General features: G+C 32.6%; 1 protein-coding gene across 1 annotated transcript in view; it reads right to left on the bottom strand.

The window, feature by feature from the left end:
• The window catches only part of LOC108549555 (dual 3',5'-cyclic-AMP and -GMP phosphodiesterase 11), a 109,998-nt gene that overhangs the window by 78,247 nt on the left and 6,792 nt on the right, over positions 1 to 24,959 (bottom strand). The window contains exon 2 of the mRNA XM_017902980.1: positions 15,019 to 15,123. Within this exon, the coding sequence (XP_017758469.1) occupies positions 15,019 to 15,123 (105 nt within the window). The remainder of the gene's footprint in view (positions 1 to 15,018; positions 15,124 to 24,959) is intronic.

Below are 24,959 nucleotides of genomic sequence, written 5' to 3'. Positions count from 1 at the left end.
TGGAGAGGGGAGAGAAAGAGACCGCAACAATTGTGCCAAAACGATTGACAGAGACGGATCCTATGGATAGCAGGGGAACCAAGGGGAAAGACGTAAGGAAGAGGAAGAGAAGAGGGAGAATTTCACAGTAAGCGGAAAGAAAGGAGAAAAGATTTTAAAAGTTATGGAAAACGGAGAGTTTGAGGACGAAGGTAGATATAACGCTGAACGTAATGTCGAATTGATAACAGAGAAATTATAACCTGTCTTTTCTCTTACAACTACGTATATTTTCCCGTTTCTTTTTACTAAAAATGTCACGAGAAAATTGTACCGATGAAAAGTAGGAACAACAACACTGTTTATGCAATCGCTTTCTAACCTCACTTATTAACATTGTAAATCGTGATTAGATGTAAACTTTTAGAATACTCTTGCCAGGGTTACGAATATAAACGAATATCGATAACGGTTACGGACCTATCGACTCGAGATCCGCCATTATTGTCGAGGAACAAGAGCATACGACGAATAAAAGGCAGGAAATTACGAAAATAAAAACTCGCAATTCGTCATCTACGCCATGTCAACATTCATAAAAATGTGAAAGGTTAAAGAATGCCAACGAAATGATTTCGATATTTATGCAAATATTTTATGTCACTAATATATTTCCAGAAACTTTCCGTGTTTAAAGATTGCTTTACTAAATCAAAGGGAGAAAAATGTAAGTAGCTACAACTCGTCGATTGTAACTACACCAGCTTTCGCATTAAGCATTGCGCCGAAAGCACCCCTTTCTCTCTCTCTCTCTCTCTCTCTCTCATTCTCTCCTTCTGGAAATTCAGCTACCGGCAAAATGGCAAAGTGCATTGGCGTCACCAAAGCGAAAGAGAATGATGGCTTCGAAGACGAGAGGCCAGATAAAAATTTGTTATCTATTCCGTTGACCGACGTGTATGTGCTTACATCGACTTTCGTGTGATAACTACACGCACATTCATCTATTTACATAAGTATACGAATGACTGACGAGGAACGAGAGGGATCGAAGGTGGGAAGGAGAAGGCTATATGTAGATTATACTTGGTACTGCTTCTACGGAGAATACGAATTGCGATTCGAGCACGTAAAAAATCGGTAAATTTTTTTTCGATTCGCACCGACTTTGTAGAAACGAGCATAATCGATCTCTATCGTTCTATCTTTTTGTTTTTAGCACCAACGACGTGGAAGGCCAAGGAAGAACCGTGTATTCGATGATAAAACGTTTTACTCTTGGACACTGTTTCGAGCGTACTGCAAACGTTTACTTCGCGAAGGCAATTCTGCTTATCTCATGAAACACGAAAGCAAAGATTGTCGGACACGCACTTCGTTTCAAAACAATTAAATTTCTTTGCGCCTGAGCATCGGTCGTTATACTATGAGCGTGTAAACGCATTTTCACGATAGAATGATGGAAAATTTGAAGCTAATCTTGTAATCTAGTCAAGTGGTGAGTTTGTTCCATGGAAATATGGAGCGGTTTTTAACGGCGTCTAATCGAATTCGTTCGTGATTAAGGGAGAACATTAGTAAGCAGTTTTGACGGAGCAATCGTAGTAAATTTGACGAAATCCACGACAAACATGTTAGCCAGTTGTCGCTTGAGCAAGTCAGATCCTGGCAGAACGATTATGAATATCAATTTGTAGAAGTAAATATTTTTTCGCGTCGAGCGCCTTTCTGCTTTTTCGTTTCCCTTCTCTACTCTCTCTTCACGTGGGCGAGTTATTAATTAAACACTTACTTACGCGTGACGAAACAAATACGACGGTGTTTGGGACTGAGAGTTTTCAATGAACTCCAATCTCGCCATCGTAGGCCGAAATAACGCCAGAACGATTAGTCATCGTTAAGTATTTTCGCGAGAGAAAAAGTTAGGGATATCTTACTCTTTTTTCTGCTCCCAGCCTTTAATTTGATTAAGCGAGGTGCTAACAAGTCTACGCTAAAGATGATTTTTCTGGGTTAACGAACGTTAAACGTAGTATAACATTCACACAAGAAATTCAATCAGGTTTGTCATTTTAATCTTCTTGCGATTTAAATAATTTTTCATTAAATTTATTTACTGATCGTTGTATGTGTAATAGATTTTGTGTCTATGAGTGAGAGCAATCTCTGTTTCCTCTGAGCTGCCCGTATTTTCCGAAAAATCTTACATGGGCCGTATTTATTCTACTAGCCTCAAGCTACGATGGATAGAAAAATGGATTTTTGAGGAAAGAGATTTTACGACGGTTCTTTTTATTGGTACTACAGTATTCTTATAAGGTATTCCTTTGTACGCATAAAAGTGAATCTCCATACAATTTTTCAAAACAATGGGAAAATTTAAAGTATGATAAGAGCGTTACTCAAATATGGAAGAACTTACAAACAGTACTTATACTAACTCAAAAGAAATAATAAAATAAATGTGAAAGTATAAGATAACAGTAGAAAGAAAATGCGTTCCAATACGAAAAACTTCTCTGCTACAGCGTTATGCGAAAAAATAAAATATGGTGTAGAATAAAATATTCTAGTACTCGTGTATAGTATGATGAAGAAATTTTAAAAATAGCAATATTACGTATAAAAGTAATTTAACAAATTTTGTCGATTATTATAAATCTTTATTTTTCAAATTTGTCATTAATTTTAGTTGTTTTCAATTTTAGAAACTCGAATAAATATGTCTACAATTTAAGTTTGGGAATGAAGCGCAAAGATTACATCCAAGCTATGTCATTTGTAAGGAATATTTGTTTCTAACTTTTTACTCGGACAGACATTTATGTTTCTTGCCCTAGATCAACGACTTTCTAAAAATGGGAGTAGATACGAACGCTTGCTTGCAATTAAGTAAAAAAGAAATTTATTCTTCTCATAGGTAACATTTATCGCATCATTTTACTGAAAATTTCCATATCTTACGAAACAGATTCATATCCTTAATACAACCAAATATTTATTCCATGACGTATCACAAAGTTTATTTCCCAAAATTATAAAATTTCACTAAGTGAGCATAAATAGCAACGAAGACTTCGAAAACAATATGGCGGATATGTAAGCTCACAAAGTTCAGGATAAATAAATTTTCGTCGGTAATGCAAATGAAAATAATGTATCGTTAGATGGTATATCAAGAATGTAACAAAGAGTTGTAATAACGAGAAAGTATAACAATCCAATTCCATACATTATAAGAACTTCCAGTGAAGAACAGAAAAATTTCAAAAAATATATGTATATTGTACTTAATATAATCCAAAATACGTATATCTTTAAAATAACATTTTACCTTGCAAAGTAGTTACGATTATCAGAAAATCTCACCGCTTTGAAGTTATGATATTTGATATACGCATTACAGAGAAAGAGCAGATGCTTCCACCATTAGTATCGTGCAAGGTGAACTCCACTGGACGCGATAGAACGAATCCTGGAACGTACGGTAGATCGAGCAAGCGGATGACGAGAACGAACGGAAGAACGAAAAGCGCAGGGAGAATCGCGATATCGTCCACGCACGTGAGCCTGTATACCTTTAACCAAGGAGCCCAGTAGGAGAAGAGAAGAAACAATGAAAGAAGCATCGGGAAGAAAGAGAGAAAGGTAGAATGACAGACGGAGAAAAAGAAGGTGCAGGAGGAAGAAGAAAAACGAAGAAAGAAAAGTTAAGACAGCTAAGTTGTTGGCTGTTCCGTCACGTTTTCACGCGGTAAGCACACGATGCACGCGCGCAAGCGCGAGGGCGCGCGTGTTGCCTCCTAGGGGTACACGACTCTACTGTATTATGCAACTGATGAGCTAGAGCCAGCAAGTTCGAACTACTATGCCGATATACAGGGTGTTCGTGCGACTATTATAATTCTTTTGGTAACGTCATTTCATAATCTGAGAAAATGCTATTAAATTCGTACGTACACAAAGTACAATAAAACAGTATATCAGAAATTCTTTTTCGAAATAAAAATGTTAGAAATATTACAAGTTATTAATACAAATATTATTAATATTGCAACATAAACTAATATTATATGACTAATATTTTATACGTATATTAATAACATAATACTAATATTAAAGAATTTTTGTATGTATCAAAATTTATTGAAAATAGTAGTATTTTATGTTGCAAAAGATAACGTGTACTCTGGCCACTTATCTACTTATTAATGATAGGTTTACGTATTCTGAAGGAGAGATCGAATCTATGACAGATATATTTACTATTTTCGCTCGATACAAGAGTATCGCATGAAAGTACTTTTATGTTTCACTTATACATTAGAAATGAAACTTATATACTTCATTTGCTAAGTTATCGTAAAAAAACAACTGATATCGGATAGAAAAAATTATATGATACCACTCAAGGAAACAATACTAATCATGACCCTTTATCGAGAAAAAGGTGTTCTAAGAGCTTCCAATACTACACTTCCTTATCGACCGAGTGATGACCAATTTTTCTCTACGACATTTCTTTATCAGATTACCGAGGATGTCCAAGAAATCTTGGCAACCGTCACAACGAACACTCTGTACACTGTCCATACATCATATCTTCTTTTTAATTAATTTTTCGAACGAAATGAGGGTTCGCTAAATGTCGCAGTGGTGCGTGACGATTGCTGCAACGGTAAGTCAGAGTTCGAATTTGTTGCATCGGAAATATTTATACTCGCCGGGTAACAAATCTGCAATTTTTCTCGATTTTGTAATCGCACGTTAATAATTTCAGGGCGCCCTTCGTTGAAATTTTATCGTATATGCAGAGGAGACCAGAGTTAATAACAGAATCAGAAAGTAATTCAAAAATCTGAAGAACGATCAAGGAACTGCAATTACACGATCTATTACATTCCCGCGGATGTCGCCGCTTTTGACGACTGAGCTAATGAAAAACGGCTGGAAGCGCGGGCGTGTCCGGTCGTACTAGCACAGAAATGTCGGCTGCAGATCAGGGATTACCTCATGTTGCAGGAAACGTTGGATTAACCTCTTGTCTCTCTTTTCTCCTCGACTATATAAAACACGAAAAAAGTGGTCAAACACGTCTAACATTCTCCGAAGTAGCTATATCACGTACATACGATTCATAGTACTCGATATATTTTAATTGTATGTGGTTTTAATCCATTCTCGCCTCGTAAGTTTTTCAACTTCCATTAACTCGTATACGTAATAGAAATTCATTATAATTATTGGTTCTGGGTATTATCTTGCAGGGAAATGTATTTGGAAAGAGTCTACGGAACAGGTTAGACGAAGGTAAGGTGAAAAAATTCCTGGAAGACTCTGATTGTATACGCGTGATATAGGTTAGGTAAGAACACGATTTCATAGCAGAGAATCATATTTCAAACTTTACGCCAATAGAAATACGAACGTCGAGCATGGATAATGGATCAACAGAAGTTCCACGAAAAAAGCATGCTGCTATCTCTATTCTTGAACACGATCCAAGAATGATTTCGTCATAAATTTTTTAAGAAAACTTGAAAATTCTATTACACGCGTGGAGGAAAATATCGTGCATATCTACAATTCTTATTAGCAATCTTATCTGCATACATACATTGATTATCCTTAATCCAAATATATGTGACAAGCTCTGTCGTGATGCACTTTAAAACCGCAACGAAGCATTGCAAAGAAATTATCTTTTCTCAAGGCATATCAACGTTATAATATCCAACGTATCTTTCAAATATTCGCTCTTTCCAAATCATTTTATTTCCCAAATTATCATATTAAAGAAAAGGTACTAATCTGTCGTTGTGTAATACAGAGTGTATTATATACAAATTACAATATCAAGTTAAAATATGAAAATTGTATCATGCAGGAATAACAAGGGATTAAATCGTTACTTAGTTTCGTGTACTGTATAAATATTGCAATGCAAATTGGAAATATAAAACTTATTATACGAATATTACCAAGACACAAATGTATAAAAGAAAAGCGTATTGTAATATGACTTAATGGAGATAATGTGAGGTTAGTTAAAGCGTTACAAACTTTCGTGTGCTCTACGAATATTCTAATACCAATTATAAATATAAATATCGTATTACAAATATTCTTAAATACGTGACAGTATTGTAATGCGGACCAGATGCAATAATGTGAGGTTAAGTAAATCGTTACGAAGTTTCATGTGCTCTACAAATATTCTAATACAAATTAGAAGTATAAAAATTGGATTACTACTATTTTAAGACACGCATGTACCCAAGACGCGAGGATTATAATACGACCTAGTAGAAACATTGTGAGGTTAGGTAAATTGCTACAAAATTTCGTGAGCTCTACAAATATTGTAATACAAATTATAAATATAAAAATCGTATTACAAATATTGTAAAACACGTGACAGTATTGTAACGTGGACCAATAGCAATAATGTAAGGTTAGGTAAATCGTTACGAAGTTTCATGTGCTCTATAAATAGTCTAATACAAATTAGAAACATAGAAATTGGATTACTACTATTTTAATTTTAAATTATTTAATTATCTCTCTACGAATATTCTAATACCAATTATAAATATAAAAATTGGATTATAAATTTTCAAGACACATGCGAGTATTGTAACGTGGACCAGATGCAATAATGTGAGGTTAGATATGTCATTACGAAGCTTCGTATACTCTATAGATATTCCAATACCAATTACAAATATAAAAATTGTAATATGAATATTCCAAAACACAAATGTAAGCAGAACACGAGTATTGTAGTGCGACTTGATGTGAAGACAATGTGAGGTTAGGAGAAACGTTACGCTGTTTGACAATGAGAAATGAATGATGTTCCGGCGAAGTAAAAGCGTTTCATTCGAAAGATAAATTTCATTGTGGCAGGGTCTGACGAATACGCGATTTCGAGATCCATCTGGCGTGCTCGCTATTACTCGTCATGACCAAACAGGAGGAACGAAAGGAAGAAGATTTCTCTTCTGAAGTCGCGCGTTTCTCGACCGTTACCTCACGACGACCGGCAGTTGCAACTCTCTAATCGACTGGGTACTCGTTAAGGAATTCTCTTAGCAGTGATCTCGTAATTAACCCGTGCATCGTTTTCTCCTCCTCTTACTGCCAGGCTTGCATTCTCGTGTCACAGTCTTAAGTAACATTACCATTTTACACTTTTGCTGTTCGCGAAAATCCGTTTTTTTCGATAACACTCCGCCATTTCTCGCGTTTCGACGTAGCAGATAAACAGATAAAAAGTGGGTGATAATCAAGAGCGCGAGATGTCACAATTATTTTCGTCGATTTTGAAGAATTGTATTTCTGTGTTACGAGAATTTTGATAACAGTTGATTACAATCGTTGAATGAGCCTTTCAAACGACAATAAGGTAAATGGAGAATTGCATGAATACCGTAATGACAAAATGTACTTAACGGGAGTCAAAAAAGTTTCGAACGATAATGATAATTTTATCAAAAAGCCGCATGAAGTGGTCAAATTAGATAGAAAAGTAAATAATTCTCTCTAATGAATATTTTTTTTTTTTTTTTTTTACAGATACTACTGTTCATTAATTGTTGACTAATAATGTATGTACGGAATCATATCTCAACAAAGATTGTGTAACGTTTTTTAGACAAAAATAATTACTCTTGAGCAGGACGGTGTTAATCTAATCTAATATTAATTCAATTAGAAAAATTAATATAATATATAGGATTGAAATGTCACGAAATTTGAAACGAATCGATGGGTTAAACACGAAATCACGAATCTTGCCTTTTTTGCACGAATTCGGTGTAATTTATTATTTTACGAACACTTGGTATTCGTTTCACGATATAATATAAAAAAAGCCATAAGATACCACTTATGTTACCAATCTCCCTTTATCCGCATAATTTTTTATTCCAAAGATTTTTTAGAATTGAATGAAAATATTTTCTGAATTCTGGATATATTTAAATTTCATTAAATATTATGTAATTAGCAATGATAGTATATTATGTCATGTAAAAGAAATTTTGCGTGCGCGCGCGCGTGTGTGGCATATATATACATGTGCATATATGTATATATTAATTATAGAATTATGCACTACATAATTATATAATCATATACTCATATAATGATTATATAAATGCATTTTCATATAATAAGTATGCATATAATTATATTAGCAAAAGAAATTATTGATTAATTATTGGTACTTATATAATACATATATATATCATTCAAAACTTCCTTTCATATTAATTCTAAAAAATTCTATTTAAAATTCATTCATAAAGAAATATTCACATATGTATATTAAAGGAACATATATCACCAAGTATATTAAGATGTCATATGAAATGTTAATAATATATAATGTATATTTATAATTGTAATTATAAAAATATGTATAATTAAGATATTATTAATATATGTATAGTCTATGCTAATTTACATCTTCTTGCATCAAACGATGCACACCGGATAGCAGGAGCAATCACGTCTACAAAATGCTACCACCTGTTTCCCGTAACAAGAATAAGGCCTTTAATCAAAAGAATTTCTGTGCAAAATTTCATTTCATAATCTCGACGACTGCCTTTCAACAAGATCCTTCCTTCTTCCGTCGACTTTGATCCTCACAGCTGCGCTTCTTCGAGCTGAAAACGCTCAAACGGATATGTCAATTAGGACGCCACTAATTCACGGAGGTTGCGACCTTCCTCTCTCGGCCCACGTACGGGCCAAAGTAATAATGTAACTTGTTTGGAACACGAGATATATCGTAAGACAGAATCGAGGGTGGGGGGGGAGTGGGGGTAAAAGATCGGCTGGAAGCGTGCTTCGGCTGCCATTGGCATTGACAAGCGTGTCAATGCCGCGGGAACGCCTGCCTCGATTTCATTTCGCTGCTAGCTACAAGGTCACGGTAGTTCTTCGTATCGTGATCGAAAGGTCATCTGTCATTTTTCACCCGTTTCGGCTCGACTTTTGGAATACGTTGCGTTTAGTTATGCTTAATCGTGTTACTTTTGCATACAGGGTGTCCTAGCGGTTTCCGTATGAACTTTAACAGCGGGATCTGTTGGTAAAAATGTGACTGAAATGTGACGTAACAAAGTCCATAAATGCTACATCAAAAGGTTACGGAATATATTATACTAAATTATAACACGAATTATGACAAATTAATGAATAGTAATATGTTGGAAAATTGTAACAGAAATATATGAAATGTGAAAGATACGATAATATTTATATTAGTTGGATAAAGTATTTTCAATTTTCTACTGAGGTATGCACTTTTATGAATATAACAGGTTCATTGACCGCAGTGTGGCGCCACATGTAAATTCTCCAAGTGTTAGAATATAAGGACAAATAGAAATTTTTACTTTGGATATGTAGACCGTTTTAAAATTTTCTGTAGAAACAGTGACAGTATGCTTTACAAAGTGATAATAGGATCCAAACATTGAGTAACAGGAAGTCCATAATGCTTCGTTAGAAAGTTGCAACAAAAATATAAGACGTGTGTGGTAATCGCTGTTCGTATGATAATCGCTGTTTGCACTTCGAGGTAGCGCCCTCGTTTATCGATGCACTTTTGATATCGATGTACCATTGAATTTATCGTCGAGTGTATTCGACGTAATTACGTTGATTTCTCGATACGTAATATTCGTGTTTGTAATTAATTAATTTCGAAAAGTTGCTTTCATATTATACGGAACTAAGAGAAATAATAATTTCGTGTTTTTATTGTAATTATTGCAATTTCCTGTTCATAACCTAACATTTTAGTCGTATTTTTAATCGTAGAATTTACTGACGAATTTTATACGGGAGATTTCAAAGATTTTAGAACACCCTATATATACTATATGTGTTTGTTTCTTTCATGTTTACCTCGTTTCATTTTGCTCATCTTATATTACGAGATTATTTCCTTTTTCATTTTCTGTATAAACATGCGTAATAGTACATACGAAAGGTATACGCATGCGCAGAACCGATACTGTTATTAGCGTTGTATTAAACGTAACGTGTATCTTAATTATTGATATTGTGTTAAATATTTACATATGCTGGCCACTCGGAGGAACAATATTTATACAATATTCTTCGATATAATCGTAAATGACTTCATAAAAATTGCAGTTACGATCGGTCACGGGGATTTCCTCGAAGGAATGCAGATAACGATGAAATTTAATAACGAATGTTAACATAATGCTTGATCTTTCGACGACGTAAATAATTATTTTGTTCCTCGAAATAGTATGTTAACATAAAATTGTGGACTAATAATTACCATTATTGTCAAAATAAATAATTTGATCTTGAAATAATTCCGTGGAAATTCTTACGTCATAGAATCAATAAATTAAGATAGGAAAACGTATAGTTTAAAAATGAAATTATTATATATTCAAACCATTTTATAAATATTCAATCCATTTTATTCGCAATTTATTTATTATGATTATTGATATATAATAAACTCAATGAAACGGAAAATTATTATTTTTTAAAACAATTGCAGTTTTGAAGAGAGAGATTATTATTACAATTGCTCTTTTGTATTATATGAAATATATATGTATATATATTATACAAAATTTATATAATATATATTCTAAATTAATTTAGTTAATATTAATATGTACAATGTACATCATATAATTACATTTTGTATGCTATATATATTAAATATATAAAATGAAAATAATTATACGATACATAAAAATATTTTTAACATAGTATATCTTTGATGCACATCTATGTATATTTCATACTCTCAATTTTTTATTCGCTTTAATTTATCTAAATACCCACACGTAAGCATAATTTAAGATTTCCATTCACGGCCGAATAATCACACAGGGTACAATTTAAAACACAGAAACAAAATGGCTTGATATTATAAAGCGATCACGCAACCTAAATTAACCGCAGCTTTTATTGTTCTTGTAATAATCACGTCCATAACCAAGCGCGTAATTAACGGGTTAGTAAATTAACAGCATTGCAAAATTATTATTGTCGCGAAGTCTATTATTAAAATGCACGAAAGCATAGGATTGGCGGTATGCTCCAATCCTGAAAGACCTCCGAGAGGTTGTGAATTAACTGGCCAGGGTCAATAAGTGGGGGTCAAACGAGCACGACTCGTATCGAATTAGCCGGTCGCGGAGGAATTAACCCCCGGGCCAATTGCATGCTTTGCGTCCGCAGCCCTGTCAGACGCGCGATGGGGACGAACAGCCAATCGTTGCAACGTTACATTAATCGCAACGTCTTTTTCCCCCACCCCCGATTTATATCATCAAACGCGCGTAATATTCGTTTCCGCGTAGCGCGGGAAATTTGATTCCGCTCCGTGACAAATTTCTGTTCGCGTGAGGAAATTAAGGTTGCGATTGAGGTTAGGTTGTTCCGATTTTTCACGGGATTATTATATTTGCGAATATTCTTCTTGATTTCTTAATGCTTGTAATTTTAAACAGAGTCTTTTACCGAACATTTAAAACATTAAAAATTATTAAATATTCCAGGCTCTTGTCTTGGATATATCTAGTATTTACTTGTAACATCAAACGAGGTTTCATAAATAGTATGGAAGTGATCGGAGAAATTTTATTTAATGTAGAATAGTTTTTGGAATTTTAAAGTTCTTTGGATCTTCCTAATTCTTGTTCTAGAATTGTTAATAAATGTTCTTAATCGATTGTTGTAGATAATTTAAGATATTTGGAATATTAAAAATTTGTGAATTTTCTTGGCTCTTGCTCTAGATTTATCAGTACTTGTGATATCAAATAGAGGTTTATAAGTGGTATAAGATATTTCCAAAAATCTATAAGCATTATTCTATAAGTACTATAGAAATTTTTGAAGTTCTATGAATGCTAGAGAAATCTTCAAAACTCTATAAATACTATTCTATAGATATTATAGAAATCTGTAGAGTTCTATCAGTGATATAGAAGTCTTCAAAACCCTATAAATGCTGTTGCATAGATTTTATAGAAATCTTTAGAGTTGCATAAGTGCTATAGAAATCTTCAAAACCCTATAAATGCTACACTATAGATATTACAGAAATCTTAGAGTACTATAGAAAACTTCAAAACCCTATAAATGTTCCTCTATAAGTATTAAAGAAATCTTCCAAATTTTATATGTGCTATAGAAGTCCTTGAAACCCAATAAATGCTATTCTATAGATATTATAGAAATCCTAGAGTACTATAGAAAACGTCAAAACCCTATAAATGCTATTCTATAGATATTACAGAAATTTTTTGAGTTCTATCAGTGTTATAGAAGTCTTCACAACCCTATAAATGCTGTTCTATACATTTTATAAAAAATTTTAGAGTTCTATAAGTACTATAGAAAACTTTAAAACCCTATAAATACTATTCTACAGATATTATAGAAATTTTTAGAGTTCTATCAGTGCTATAGAAGTCTTCAAAACCCTATAAATGTCATTCTATAGATATTATAGAAATCTTAGAGTTCTATAAGTGCTATAGAAAACTTCAAAACCCTATAAATGTTTCTCTATAAGTATTACAGAAATCTTCCAAATTTTATATGTGCTATAGAAGTCTTTAAAACCCTCTAAATGCTATTCTATAGATATTATAGAAATCCTAGAGTACTATAGAAAACTTCAAAACCCTATAAATGCTATTCTATAGATATTACAGAAATTTTAAGAGTTCTATCAGTGTTATAGAAGTCTTCACAACCCTATAAATGCTGTTGTATAGATTTTATAGAAAATTTTAGAGTTCTATCAGTGCTATAGAAGTCTTCAAAATCCTATAAATGTCATTCTATAGATATTATAGAAATCTTAGAGTTCTATAAGTGCTATAGAAAACTTCAAAATCCTATAAATGTTTCTCTATAAGTATTATAGAAATCTTCCAAATGTTATACGTGCTATAGAAATATTCAAAGCCCTATAAATATTATTCTATAGGTGTTACAGAAATCCTTATACTTCTGCGAGTACTGCAGAAAATATTTAGAGTTCCATAAATTCTATTTTATACTTTACATCCTATTGCATTGCTAAGAAGTCTCGTGGATGGAATACAAATGAAATTGGTTATATTTCAACTCACACTCACCTGCTCTAATACAACCACACAAGTAGAACGTATATTTCTTATTTCCCAAAATGAACGAACCTCCAAATGAACAAGTTCATAAATCAGCTCATATAGCATCGCGTGACGAAGATAGTGAACAGATCACATAGAGTCCAATTAAAATAGGAAGATAACGAGTAATCGACAAACTTAAAAGCATTGGCATATATATTCACGATAAGGATCAAAGCTACATATTACCTAGATATACTGTTCTATTGGAGTGATTTGCTAGTGTGCCATTGAAGTGATTAGGTAGATGGCGTCCCAAGAAATTCCCCAGCTACCTAGCCTAGGGATACTTAGCAGCCAGCCGAGTTTTTAATACCCAAATAGTTGCTTGTTTGTATGTATGATACAATATCGACTGTATTTGATTTCTTGGTGTTATTAACAATGATTTTTACTTATTCAAATTTGTCGAAGATATTGCAAAATGCGTATGTTAAATGATCTACACATTTATAACTATATATAATATTTTATTACATAGTTATATTTTATTATCGTATTATTATAAAATTATATTATTATTAATCTGCAATTTGTAATTTGGGTTTGCTTTCACTAATTGAAATGAATATGTGAATAACGCTATTTCAAACATATTTTCTCTTTTTAAACAAATATTTTTAATTTTAAAATGGTTTTCTCTATGAATGTTTATTCGGAATTTTACTGATCGACCGAATCAAAAAATTCTTCAAGTGCAAATGGCTGAATATGTATTACACGATGACTATACAGAGTGTCCCAACAATAACATTACAACCGGAAAGATTCTACATAAAAAAAGAAATCGAAAATAAAGAATAAATTTTTTGAATTCGAAGCTTCGTTTTCGAGAAAACTGACATAGAATATTCGCCAAATGTGCGTACACTTAGCTATTATAACCTAACCTAACATAACCTAACCTAAAAGCTGTTGTCTCTTAATATTTAAGACTCCACAGTTTATTACTTTCAAAAAATCGTAAAAACTTTTTAATTTTTTAAAAATTGTGAAACTATTAATCTTAAGAATTTTAAAATAATTAGAGTTCAAACTATTAAAATTTCCAGTGTGAATTTCATTTCATACTTGGAAAAATAAAAAACGACAGATCGCAGAAATTTTTATTTCGTTACTTATTTACAGTCTACTTATAATTTTCTGTTAAAAAACAAGATATTTAACATTCAAATAAAAATTTCCTGCTTTTCTAATTACTTATAATCATTTTAACAATGCCATTTAAGTCCTAGGCATCCCATCACAGTATGTATGCAACAAAATAATTAAAATACCAATAACAGAAACGCCCTCTATTGCTTCTAATTGTAACCAACAGTTCGAGCATGCCCAATGTTTTCTGAAAATCTCCTCACATCGAGTCTATTATACGAGAAATGTATAATATAAACATATCACGTCTACTATACACGTCTGTTATAAAAAAAAAATTTTTTTCAGAATTATCAGAATAAAACACGAAAATACAGTAACTTTTGCCCAAAACATTTTTTCGTCAGATCATAGCAAGTACTCGAAAAATCTTGGCAAAAGATTTGTGGGGCACCCTGTATATCGCATATTTTCAACGAAGAGTCTATCTGTGCCACGTAAAAGCGCATCAACGAGACAAGCATGAGGTTGTTGAAAATTCGAAGCACGTGACCTTGAGAATTCCCCAAGGTCGCGGTCCGGCAAAAATCTCCCTAGATGCGCCCGGCGACTCGAGTTTGAGTCAGCTTTGATTTATAACGCACGGCGGGGCTAACGCCGTCTATCTAATGGAACGGGTCGACATCTCGGGGAGAAACGTGGAATTAAAATGTGGACAGGAAATAATACGCGAACGTGCACTTACCGGGCTTCCTGCGCGAGCTCCAAAGCACAGGAGGATGCGCGGAGGCGGCGACGGCAGCGGAGGGGTTACCGGCGGAGGCAGCCAGCTTGACTGCGTTCCGCGTACCTGAAACAAAATCAAAACAACGTTCATAGCCGTGTGTGGTCAGGTCCCCGATTTCATGCGTCCTTTTTCAATCGATTGTGCGAAAGTGTGTCGCGCAACTGGTAAGTAGTAACTAATAAGCGAAGTGGTGAAGCAAGACAAAATTCCCCTATATTCCCTAGCCTATTGATTCCGGTGTAATAAAGCAATGGAGGACACGAATGAGGATCGTTTCCGTGGAATTACGTGTGCTGAATAGGAACAGGGATGATGTAGAAGAATCTTTGAATTAGGTGAGAGAAAATAATAGTGGAATATTATTTTATATAGTGAGAAATATACTGGTGATAATTACATATTTATATTGCAAGAATTTTAATATATTCATATGTTCAATGTATTTCAAGTTGTAATATATTTATGTATAGTGGGAAATATACTGGTTATAATTATATATTCATATTGCAAGAATTTTAATATATTCATATGTTCAATGTATTTCAAGTTGTAATATATTTATGTATAGTGGGAAATATACTGGTTATAATTATATATTCATATTGCAAGAATTTTAATATATTCATATGTTCAATGTATTTCAAGTTGTAATATATTTATGTATAGTGAGAAATATACTGGTTATAATTATATATTTATATTGTAAGAATTTTAATATATTCATATGTTCAATGTATTTGAAGTTGTAATATATTTATGTTGTTTTCGTAATGTTAAAATGTTAATATTTGTATTGTAAATACTATCTCTCTAATTACTTCAAAGATCTATGTCTTTTTGTTAATAAATTCTAGTAATTTTCTATACTTGATTACAGCGAGTTATATTTTTGGGCAAGCTTGAAATACGGAACTAGTCTACTAGCGCCGCCACGCACTCTAACTAGACCCAATGCGTCCACTATAAACAGAGACTTGACGTACCGAAATATCACTAAGAAAGTACCTTTTTATCGCTATTTAAGATTTTATTGAAAATAAATAATATACAAAAATTCGCAAATTTTACTTTTCATGAGTAAACTGCATATAGCAAAAATTAAAATCTTATATTTATCGTTATGTATTTATATTGCAAGAATTTTAATTTTAATTAAAGGACTAGCCCACTAGCGCCGCCACGGCACTCTAACTAAGCAGATACTCGACGCACCGAAGTATCACTAACAAGCTAACCTTTTATCACTATTTAAAATTTAATTAAAGACAAAAATACACAAAAATTCGCAAATTTGAAAGAAATCAGTGTTTATTTCATAATTTTCATGCCGAAAATTGAAAATTCTGTTTTATGTCAAATTACACATCAGTGCAAGAAGGATTACAGGATAAAACACATCTATTAAGGAAATTAAAAATTGCAACATTGAATTATTTATCCACTTGAAAATATATAGCTTCACACCCACAATGGTTGCAACAGTGTTTTCTTTCCTTTAATCCCTAGCATTGAAAGTCTTTGGACAGTAATTTCTTCGAACCCTTACACGCTAGAACTATAATTAATGTCCAAGCAGGTATGTAAAACTTAATGGCTGCAAAGAGATGAGTACGACACACGTAACGAATAACACGATTTTATCTGTGCTGTCATGAATATACCAAGAGATACAAAGTCTGACGAAAAATTTCGAAAATTGCTCTATTACTGGTCTCTATAGCCTGCGAACATTGATAAGCCGGTTATGAGGTGTGACAAGTGACCATCAGGTTCTGAGTCAGTACTATTAGTTGCTGATGTGTTTGAATTTCCTCAATCCAGGTACTTAAAAACAAGAGCACACCAACCAGCCCCTTATCTCAGCATGTACTATGTAAATGTGAGAAGTCAGCTCACTCAGTGTGAGTTTTATTGCCCCTGTCACAATAAGTCCACGTTCTCCGACACAATTATGAAAATAGGGCATAAGAAATTTTATTAGCAGAATCAGATCACATAGTATAATGATCAAGACCAAGGATCATAAGCAATACAAAACACTAAAACTGAACATAGGCTGAAAGTACCAATCATCGATATTAGATAAAAATTGCGACAACGTAGTCTACGCTATTATACCAGAGAACGTCTGGTAATTGACGATATTAAAGACCAGCAGGTGATTCTACATCCAAAAATAAGTCGAAAAGGAAGAATACCATTTTTTCCTTCGAGCTTTCATTTTTGAGGAAAACGACTTTAGAAATTCATGGGGTGCGTATAAATTTAATGTTGATTATCTCATCTCTCGTCCATTTTTTCTCTTAGAGAACAGTAATTTCCGAAACAGAAACACTAAGAGTATCCACGAACACGAGGAGGGGCAATTTGTAGCTTTTAAATAAAAGAACGTGCGCACCACGAAATTTTCAACCCTCATTTTCTCCAAAAAGGAGCTTCGCACGAAAAAATGTTACTCTTCCTTTTTATCTTATTTTTACGCGTAGAATCATGTTTGATAATTTATTCTTAAAAATTTCGATTCCTATAGGTTTTTCATTAAAATTTTCAATTGCATTGACATTTTCGACTAATATTATGGCGAGTGTTAATCCGTGAAAGGTCGTTTTCGGTACTCCGTTCATCCCTTTGTTTAGGACTGTATATCTACCCGTGAAGGCTCTGAAATTTTACAAGTACCAGTGTTGCGGCCCTAGGACTGCTATGTCCTAGGTCAAGTGGAGGACTGTTTTATGTCCTTATTGTCAGCGTTCCTTGACTGCTCTACACTCATTGTCACCTAAGCCACCACTTAGGCAACCGTAACAAGGATCGATATACCACCCTTCAAGACGACAAACACAAGGACTTTTGTTTAAACAACCACCACCACCACCGAAAGACACTGGAGCTAGGATACACCCTCAATATTAGTCGCAACCAATCAGACCACAGAGAAAGTTTATAAAACCACCGATAAAACAGTGGCAGAGAGAGTTCTATCTAAAATACAGTCCACTTAACACATCGAAGCTACTCTGCGTTGCAGGAAAGAAGTCATCTGAGAAACTTGTAGGACCGAATCCCCACCAGCCCAACCATTCTAACATCATGACAGAAGTAGAGTAAAACGCTTCCCTTATTGGTAGAACTGATCCCTTCTTATTAGCCCGGTCATAGAACACCACGTGACAAAGAAAGCGAACGAAGCAACGAGACAAAGTGAGACAGACGCAACAAATAGATGCAAGAGCGTAGACTCGTCCTAAAAGCATATTAACTTCAGATTCTTCCGATGAACGCATGATTATTTGCAATTACTAATTATTAATTAGCATCTTGATTAACTTTTCATTGCATTATGCAGCAAACGTGATGTACTATACACGTATTTTTTATATTTATGTTGTATCGTATGATTTTTTAAACGGTCATCTAGTACGATGCAATTATATAATTAATTTATCATAAAAAATACATCTTAAATTTTAAATCAATTTTCATAAATGATGTTAATTATTATTACTTTCGCACTTCTTTACTTTATAAATCTTTGAGCTATTGTCATCTGATTTCTTATCCGACTCACTGCTTTGTATTTCCAATTCTAGGTCTTCAATTGCGTCTTCTATTATTCCATCTTTCGTTCAATATTCGTGTTCCAGTGTTTCTACGTGTTTACAAAATCCTTTCCAATCATATGGTGTCGTTTCGTTTATTGCCTGGCGTAGTAGTGCTTATAATTCGTTGTAAGTTAACTCTGAGATAACCTTTCTTTCGCGGATATCTTACGCCTATGTTAACGTATCACGTTACCGAATTTGGAGGTAAAAGTTTTGGGAGTGTCATAGAAGAGTGAGTATTACTAACGACAGTATAGGCGGTACTAGTGTAATACCCCTCTTGCCCCGCAACCGAACGAGATGCCTTCTTTCCTGCAACGCATAGTAGATACAAACTCAATGAACCGTCCGTCACTAATCGTCGCCAACTAAGATCGACCAAGTGACGATATACAGTGTGCTAATCTTTTTGCATAAATGAAGGGATCAGAACCTATTGGATTGCTATAGCCATTTCAATTCCTATAGGATTTTGATTAAAATTTTCAATTGTATTGACACTTTCGACTAATCTTCCGGTGAGCTAACTTTTTGCATAAATGAAGGAATCAGAACCATTTCTTTTCAAATTGTATTTGACATTATGTATATTTTAGGGACAAATTATGGGTCCAAAATTTGCCTCGAATTCTATAGCATGCTATAGCTCTTTATCAAGTAAGAATACTGTATCTGTTGTTATTCATATTCACCTGTTTAACAAAAACATGTCTTATAGAATTTAATTTTAAGTCAATCTGCACGATGAATTTATTTAAATAGCTGCAGTATACTGACTGTACAAAGGTAGTATAATCAACTGTCTTTTAATTGGAGAATGGAATGAAAGAATTAATGAAATATATACTGTCTCTAATATATAAGACGAAATTAAATTTTTGGTTAAAATGCTGAAATTTTATTATGGGTCAATAAGACCCTATAGAATTTTATATAATTAAATTTATTTATTTTGAAAATTTTTATTTAATTTTACTTCTACGCGAAATTAAATGACAATTTGGGGAAGACGTTGTATAATGTGTACAGAGTACATATATATATACAGAGTATGAAAGTATTTAAAATATTGATTTTTCTAAACAAGATAAGTACATATATCTAATAAGTGGATGTTAATGAACTAGTGAAGACAGTATAATAAATTCACATAAAACACGAAGGGTACGTTACGTGTTATACGAATACGTGTTATACAACCAGGGCTCTAGTTGCAACTACATATATCAACTGGTATCATCGTTCAACATTTGAATTTATGATCTTGCTACATCGTTTCCAACAATATCTCTCATGTATATACAGCTGTACTGTGGATTTTAAAATGTCACACAATTTTATGACATTGTAGTCCTGTGTCATGTTATAAGTTTGTATAGCAGGGGTAAAAGATGTATGTTAATAACAATGCTCATACATCGAGATAAAACCGAGTGTGAGATGATTCTACGTATAAAAATAAATCGAAAAGGAAGAATAAAATTTTTTCGTTTGAAGTCCCGTTTTCGAGAAAATGGAACTTGAAAATTCATGGAGCGCGCGAAATTCAAACTTTAATGGCGTGAATTTCACATTATATTGGCTGTGTCGGTATATATACATTTTAGAAGTTACTATTTTCTAAAATGTTCGAAAAGAAGGATAGTCTATAATATAACACGTACAGGTGATATTTAATTATATATATGCACACTCCAGGAATTTCAAACTTCATTTTTTCGAAAACAAAGCCTCAAATGAAAAAATTTTATTCTTTTTATTCAGCTTATTTTAAGATATAGAGTCACTATTCCGTTTATTATACATTATATATGAATTTTATAATAAACTAGATATGTTAATTCTAAGCGGTGTTCCTAGTTTTAATTTTTATTTCTTTTTATGCTAATTGCGTGATTATTTAAATATATATGGAATAATAAATATTGGAAGAAATTTTACTATAATTATTAATAAAATGCACTAGGTATAAGACACTATATAAATGAAAGAAATAAAAATGACTACATGTTACGTGTTGCTATATATACACTCATACACGAAAATTCAAGAACTGATATATGTATATATGTTTAAGTGAAATGTTTAAAACAATATAGTGCATATGGTAAAGAGGAAACTCCAAGATTATAAAAATAAAATTAGAAAATAATTCGACGACATATACGATATTTATTAAATACTTATTGTAGATACGGGCCGTGGTGGCGCTAGTGAGTTAAATGCAAAGTCGTCTTAAGACTGTCGCACGCAACAAAAGACCAATTAACATTACATTCTAACTTCTTAGTCTTTAATTAATGCTTCTTTTGATTACTATTATACGTTATCTATTGATTCACCAATGAAACATGTTTCTAATAAATATATCCTAAATACAGCACATGTAAACATTCGAATATTTTAATATATGAGTGTATATAAGTTTGATGAGGATTTAGTGATCTTCCTTAGATCGTGTCATTAATAGCAAAAAAAATATATATATTTTTCGACTTATATACATAACAATTATCTCCAAAATAATTTTCAGTGCTCAGTAAATAAACCAAGAGTGGCAATAGCCATTCTGTGCCTCTAGAAACCCAGAACTGATCTAGAAGGTGGTATTATGCTTCTTCTCTCGCCACTAACCTAACTCATAAACACACTCCACAAAAAACAACAATAATAAACACAAGGTCACTTTCACAAGCACAGATAAACCAAAAGGTACGCACCAATATGCACAAAAGATTCAGCACATCACAAAACATAGCTCACTTAAAACATTATCAGAATTGGAACAGAATTAACACAGAATTTTAAAAATTAGAACCCTATTCGACATAACTTAAATATTGTACTTATAACTTAGACTACATGCACAATTTTAACACAAGGTGCAAATATGTATATCAGTATACACACACAAATATTCGATTTCGATTTTAAATCTTTATACATACTTAATTTCAACAAAATTAAATTTTTAAGTAATTATAAATACATCAATTTTAAATAATAATAAATATATCATTTCAACAAAATTAACATTTTAAATAATTATAAATTCCTTAATTTCAAATAATTATAAATACATAATTTCAAAATAAGTAGAAAATTAAGTCTTTGGATCATTATAAATACAGAATTTCAAAATAAATACAAAATTAAGTATTTAAATAATTATAAATACATAATTTCAAAATAAATACAAAATTAAGTCTTTAAATAATTATAAATACATCATTTCAATAAGATTAATTTTAAATAAATATAAATACATAATACAACGAAAGAACGAAAACCTGACTGTTTCGGTCATTATCGTAACACTACTGTCATAAATATCAACCGAATACCAGATTCGGTGAGGAACAGTATTTACACAATAGGAACGAGAAGTTTCGATAATCGTGTTTGTCACGAGCACCCCTCTGGCGGCGAGTATAGAAGGACCGTCAGAAAATGACAGTTTCGCTGACCTCCGTGGTTACATAGGTACGTTCGTGTCGCGACGAGCGTATTCTCAACAAGGACGAAGAGAAAACAACCGACAAGTGCGATAAGTGGTACATCATAGCAGCTAGCTTAAATCACACAGCTGGAACACTATCGAGTTAATAAAGTATTACAGAATTTATTAGCGAACAGATATCCAGACTTTTTCGTTCTTTTCGAAATATCGCGCAACCCATATTTTCCTCTCTCGTATTATGAAAAGTGATACGACACGGACAAACGGGCACATTCTCTCCCCGGCTTCAACAATCGTGCGTTTATCATTTTTGATAGCGAAACAAAACACGAGGCAGTGTGTCGGATTACTTCGTCTTACATTCGCTTTAATAAGCAGCATCGAAGATCCCTGTAGCGACGACGATACCGACTGAAATTAACGGTGGCCGGCCCGCTTCGTTTTTAAGGTTATGAGATCGTTTTACCGCGTAAACAAATTTCTTTTTATCGCCTCCACTGCACCTCTGATTAACGTCGTTGGATCGCGTTGCAAATAATGAAACTATCGGTAAGTACCAGAGAAATTCTACCACTCCCTTTAACAATTAATCATTCACGCAATTAATAAAAACTTTTTAACGAAAATCGAAACTTTGTTTTTATAGGTTAGGATACAATTCGACATGGAAGGTTAGGAAATTTTGGAATTATTTCTGTGCCATTTCAAAATATTAAAGCTTCGTTTTCATCGATGCTACGTTATTAATTAAGGTTAGAAAATTTCTCAAATTTCTTAAAATTATTTTTAGAGCACTCGGATCAAATTTTTATACGATTTTCTACAGCGACAATTTTAATATTTAAATAATCACGAATGCACTTCAACATAAATTTTTAAAATAACGTAATTTAGATTTATTTGTTTATATAGATAGAAAGTTACATAACAAATTGGTCATGAGAATTACTTACAAAATTATACGAAAATGGCGTAATTTGTAATCCTATAATTTTATGGAGGAAATTTAATAATAATTTCTTTATCGAACAGCCATGGACATTCCTCATAGGGAGTCGATGCGCATATGAGGTCCAGCATGTTAGGAATGCAGTACGAGAGCAACGAATACGACACGGAGCAGAAAGTTGTAACGACTATGCGCAGGATATTCACACAGGATTTATTGTTGCAAAATACCGGTAAAACAAGATGAATTATAGCCGATAAGGTCATATGCGTTGTTTATCCCTATAACGATATATAGGGTGTCCTAAAATTCACGCAAGAAGTAATTTTCATAGAAAACACAGGTTTTTAATTAAAAATTGTAAATATTAGAAATGAAGACAGATTATTCTTTCGTTTAGAGCTCCATTTTTAATAACTCTGAATTGTCAACTGTCACGTTGTCTTTTTCCTTTCGTTGGCAACGTTTTAATGCAAAAATGGTGCAAAATTCAAATCTCGCGCGAATTTTGAAACACCCTATTAGTACCTGATTTTGAAAAAGTCAACCATGAAATAGTAATATAAAACCACATAATTTTTTGATCCAATATTTCAATAACGACACTTGCTTCGTGTTTGACGAGTATACTCGTCATCGCTAGATTTTCTCGACACATATAACTGATTAAATGTCCTGAAAAAATTTTTCATTCGCAGGTGATAGCAAAAATGGCCTCTTTTCAACATCCTCCTTCATAATATGAACCGTTCACTGCACAAATTGATTAACTCCATAAAACAAAAAGTGGAGAAATGCAATGAAATAATGTATATTGTTTTTTAAAATTCCCCTTATAATTTAAATCGAAATAAATATCGTAGAATGCATAAATATAAATGTAACTTTCATCTAACGGTATATAAAATTTATAAGAAAAAATAGCCAAAAGGTAATCGTTAGTAATGTTACCATTTTTATGTTACTGGAAGAGTTAATCGATTTGGCAAGTGAAAAAAGGAATAAATTTAAATTTTACGAAATTTTACTTAAATTCTGATAAGACGGCACTAAAAAATTCACCGTTATCATTCGTGGCTTGCTAGTGCATTTGAGTTGCATTATTGCAACGATTTACATTAGAGTACGGAGTTAATCAAAGTGACCTATGAAATAAATTATTTATCATTCAGTGGCCAAAAAATTTTTCTCGTTTAATGGTGACACGGCTTTGACACTTGAATTTGAGATTTTTCAAAAAATGGAGTTAATCGATTTGTGCAGTGAACGGCTCATATATTAATATGTCCTGGCTTAAATAAAATTATGAACCCTGTTAGTGCTGAATAAAAGTATCGTACCTATGCGAAAAATATCGGACTAATTTGACGAATTTGCTAAGATCAGGAAAAATAAAAACCAAAGTAAGAATGATATTTAGAAAATTCAAAGAGAAGGGTATTGCGAAATAAAGGGAGAATAAAGCAATATCAATTGTATTTAAATATTTGTCGAAAAACGTACGAATAAATATAAAGCAGTTTGGAAAAGAGAAAAATCAATTCTCTTTTTAGAAAAAGTGTTTGCATATGAGAAAAATCATCGTTTGATCGTAGCTTTATGTAGATCACCTAGTATGAAGTATAGATAATGCACTTTCAATCATTCGTAAAGAAGACAAAATAACTGATATCGGATCATGAAACTAAAAGATAATGCCATGATGCTCGGCAAGCGTTAGAAGGATCTGTTACAAAACAAGTGATCAGTATAGCATAGAATATAACCAAAATTTGAATTATTAAAAAATATAATAAATATTATAAATATAATAAATATAATATTATAAATATAATAAATATAATATTATAAATATAATAAATATAATATTATAAATATAATAAATATA

The sequence above is a fragment of the Eufriesea mexicana genome, unplaced genomic scaffold, assembly GCF_001483705.2.
Source record: "Eufriesea mexicana isolate 0111107269 unplaced genomic scaffold, ASM148370v2 scaffold2087, whole genome shotgun sequence".
Taxonomy (NCBI): Eukaryota; Metazoa; Arthropoda; class Insecta; order Hymenoptera; family Apidae; genus Eufriesea; species Eufriesea mexicana.
Note: the sequence above shows the minus strand (reverse complement) of the source record. Positions and strands in the feature narration are given on the sequence as shown.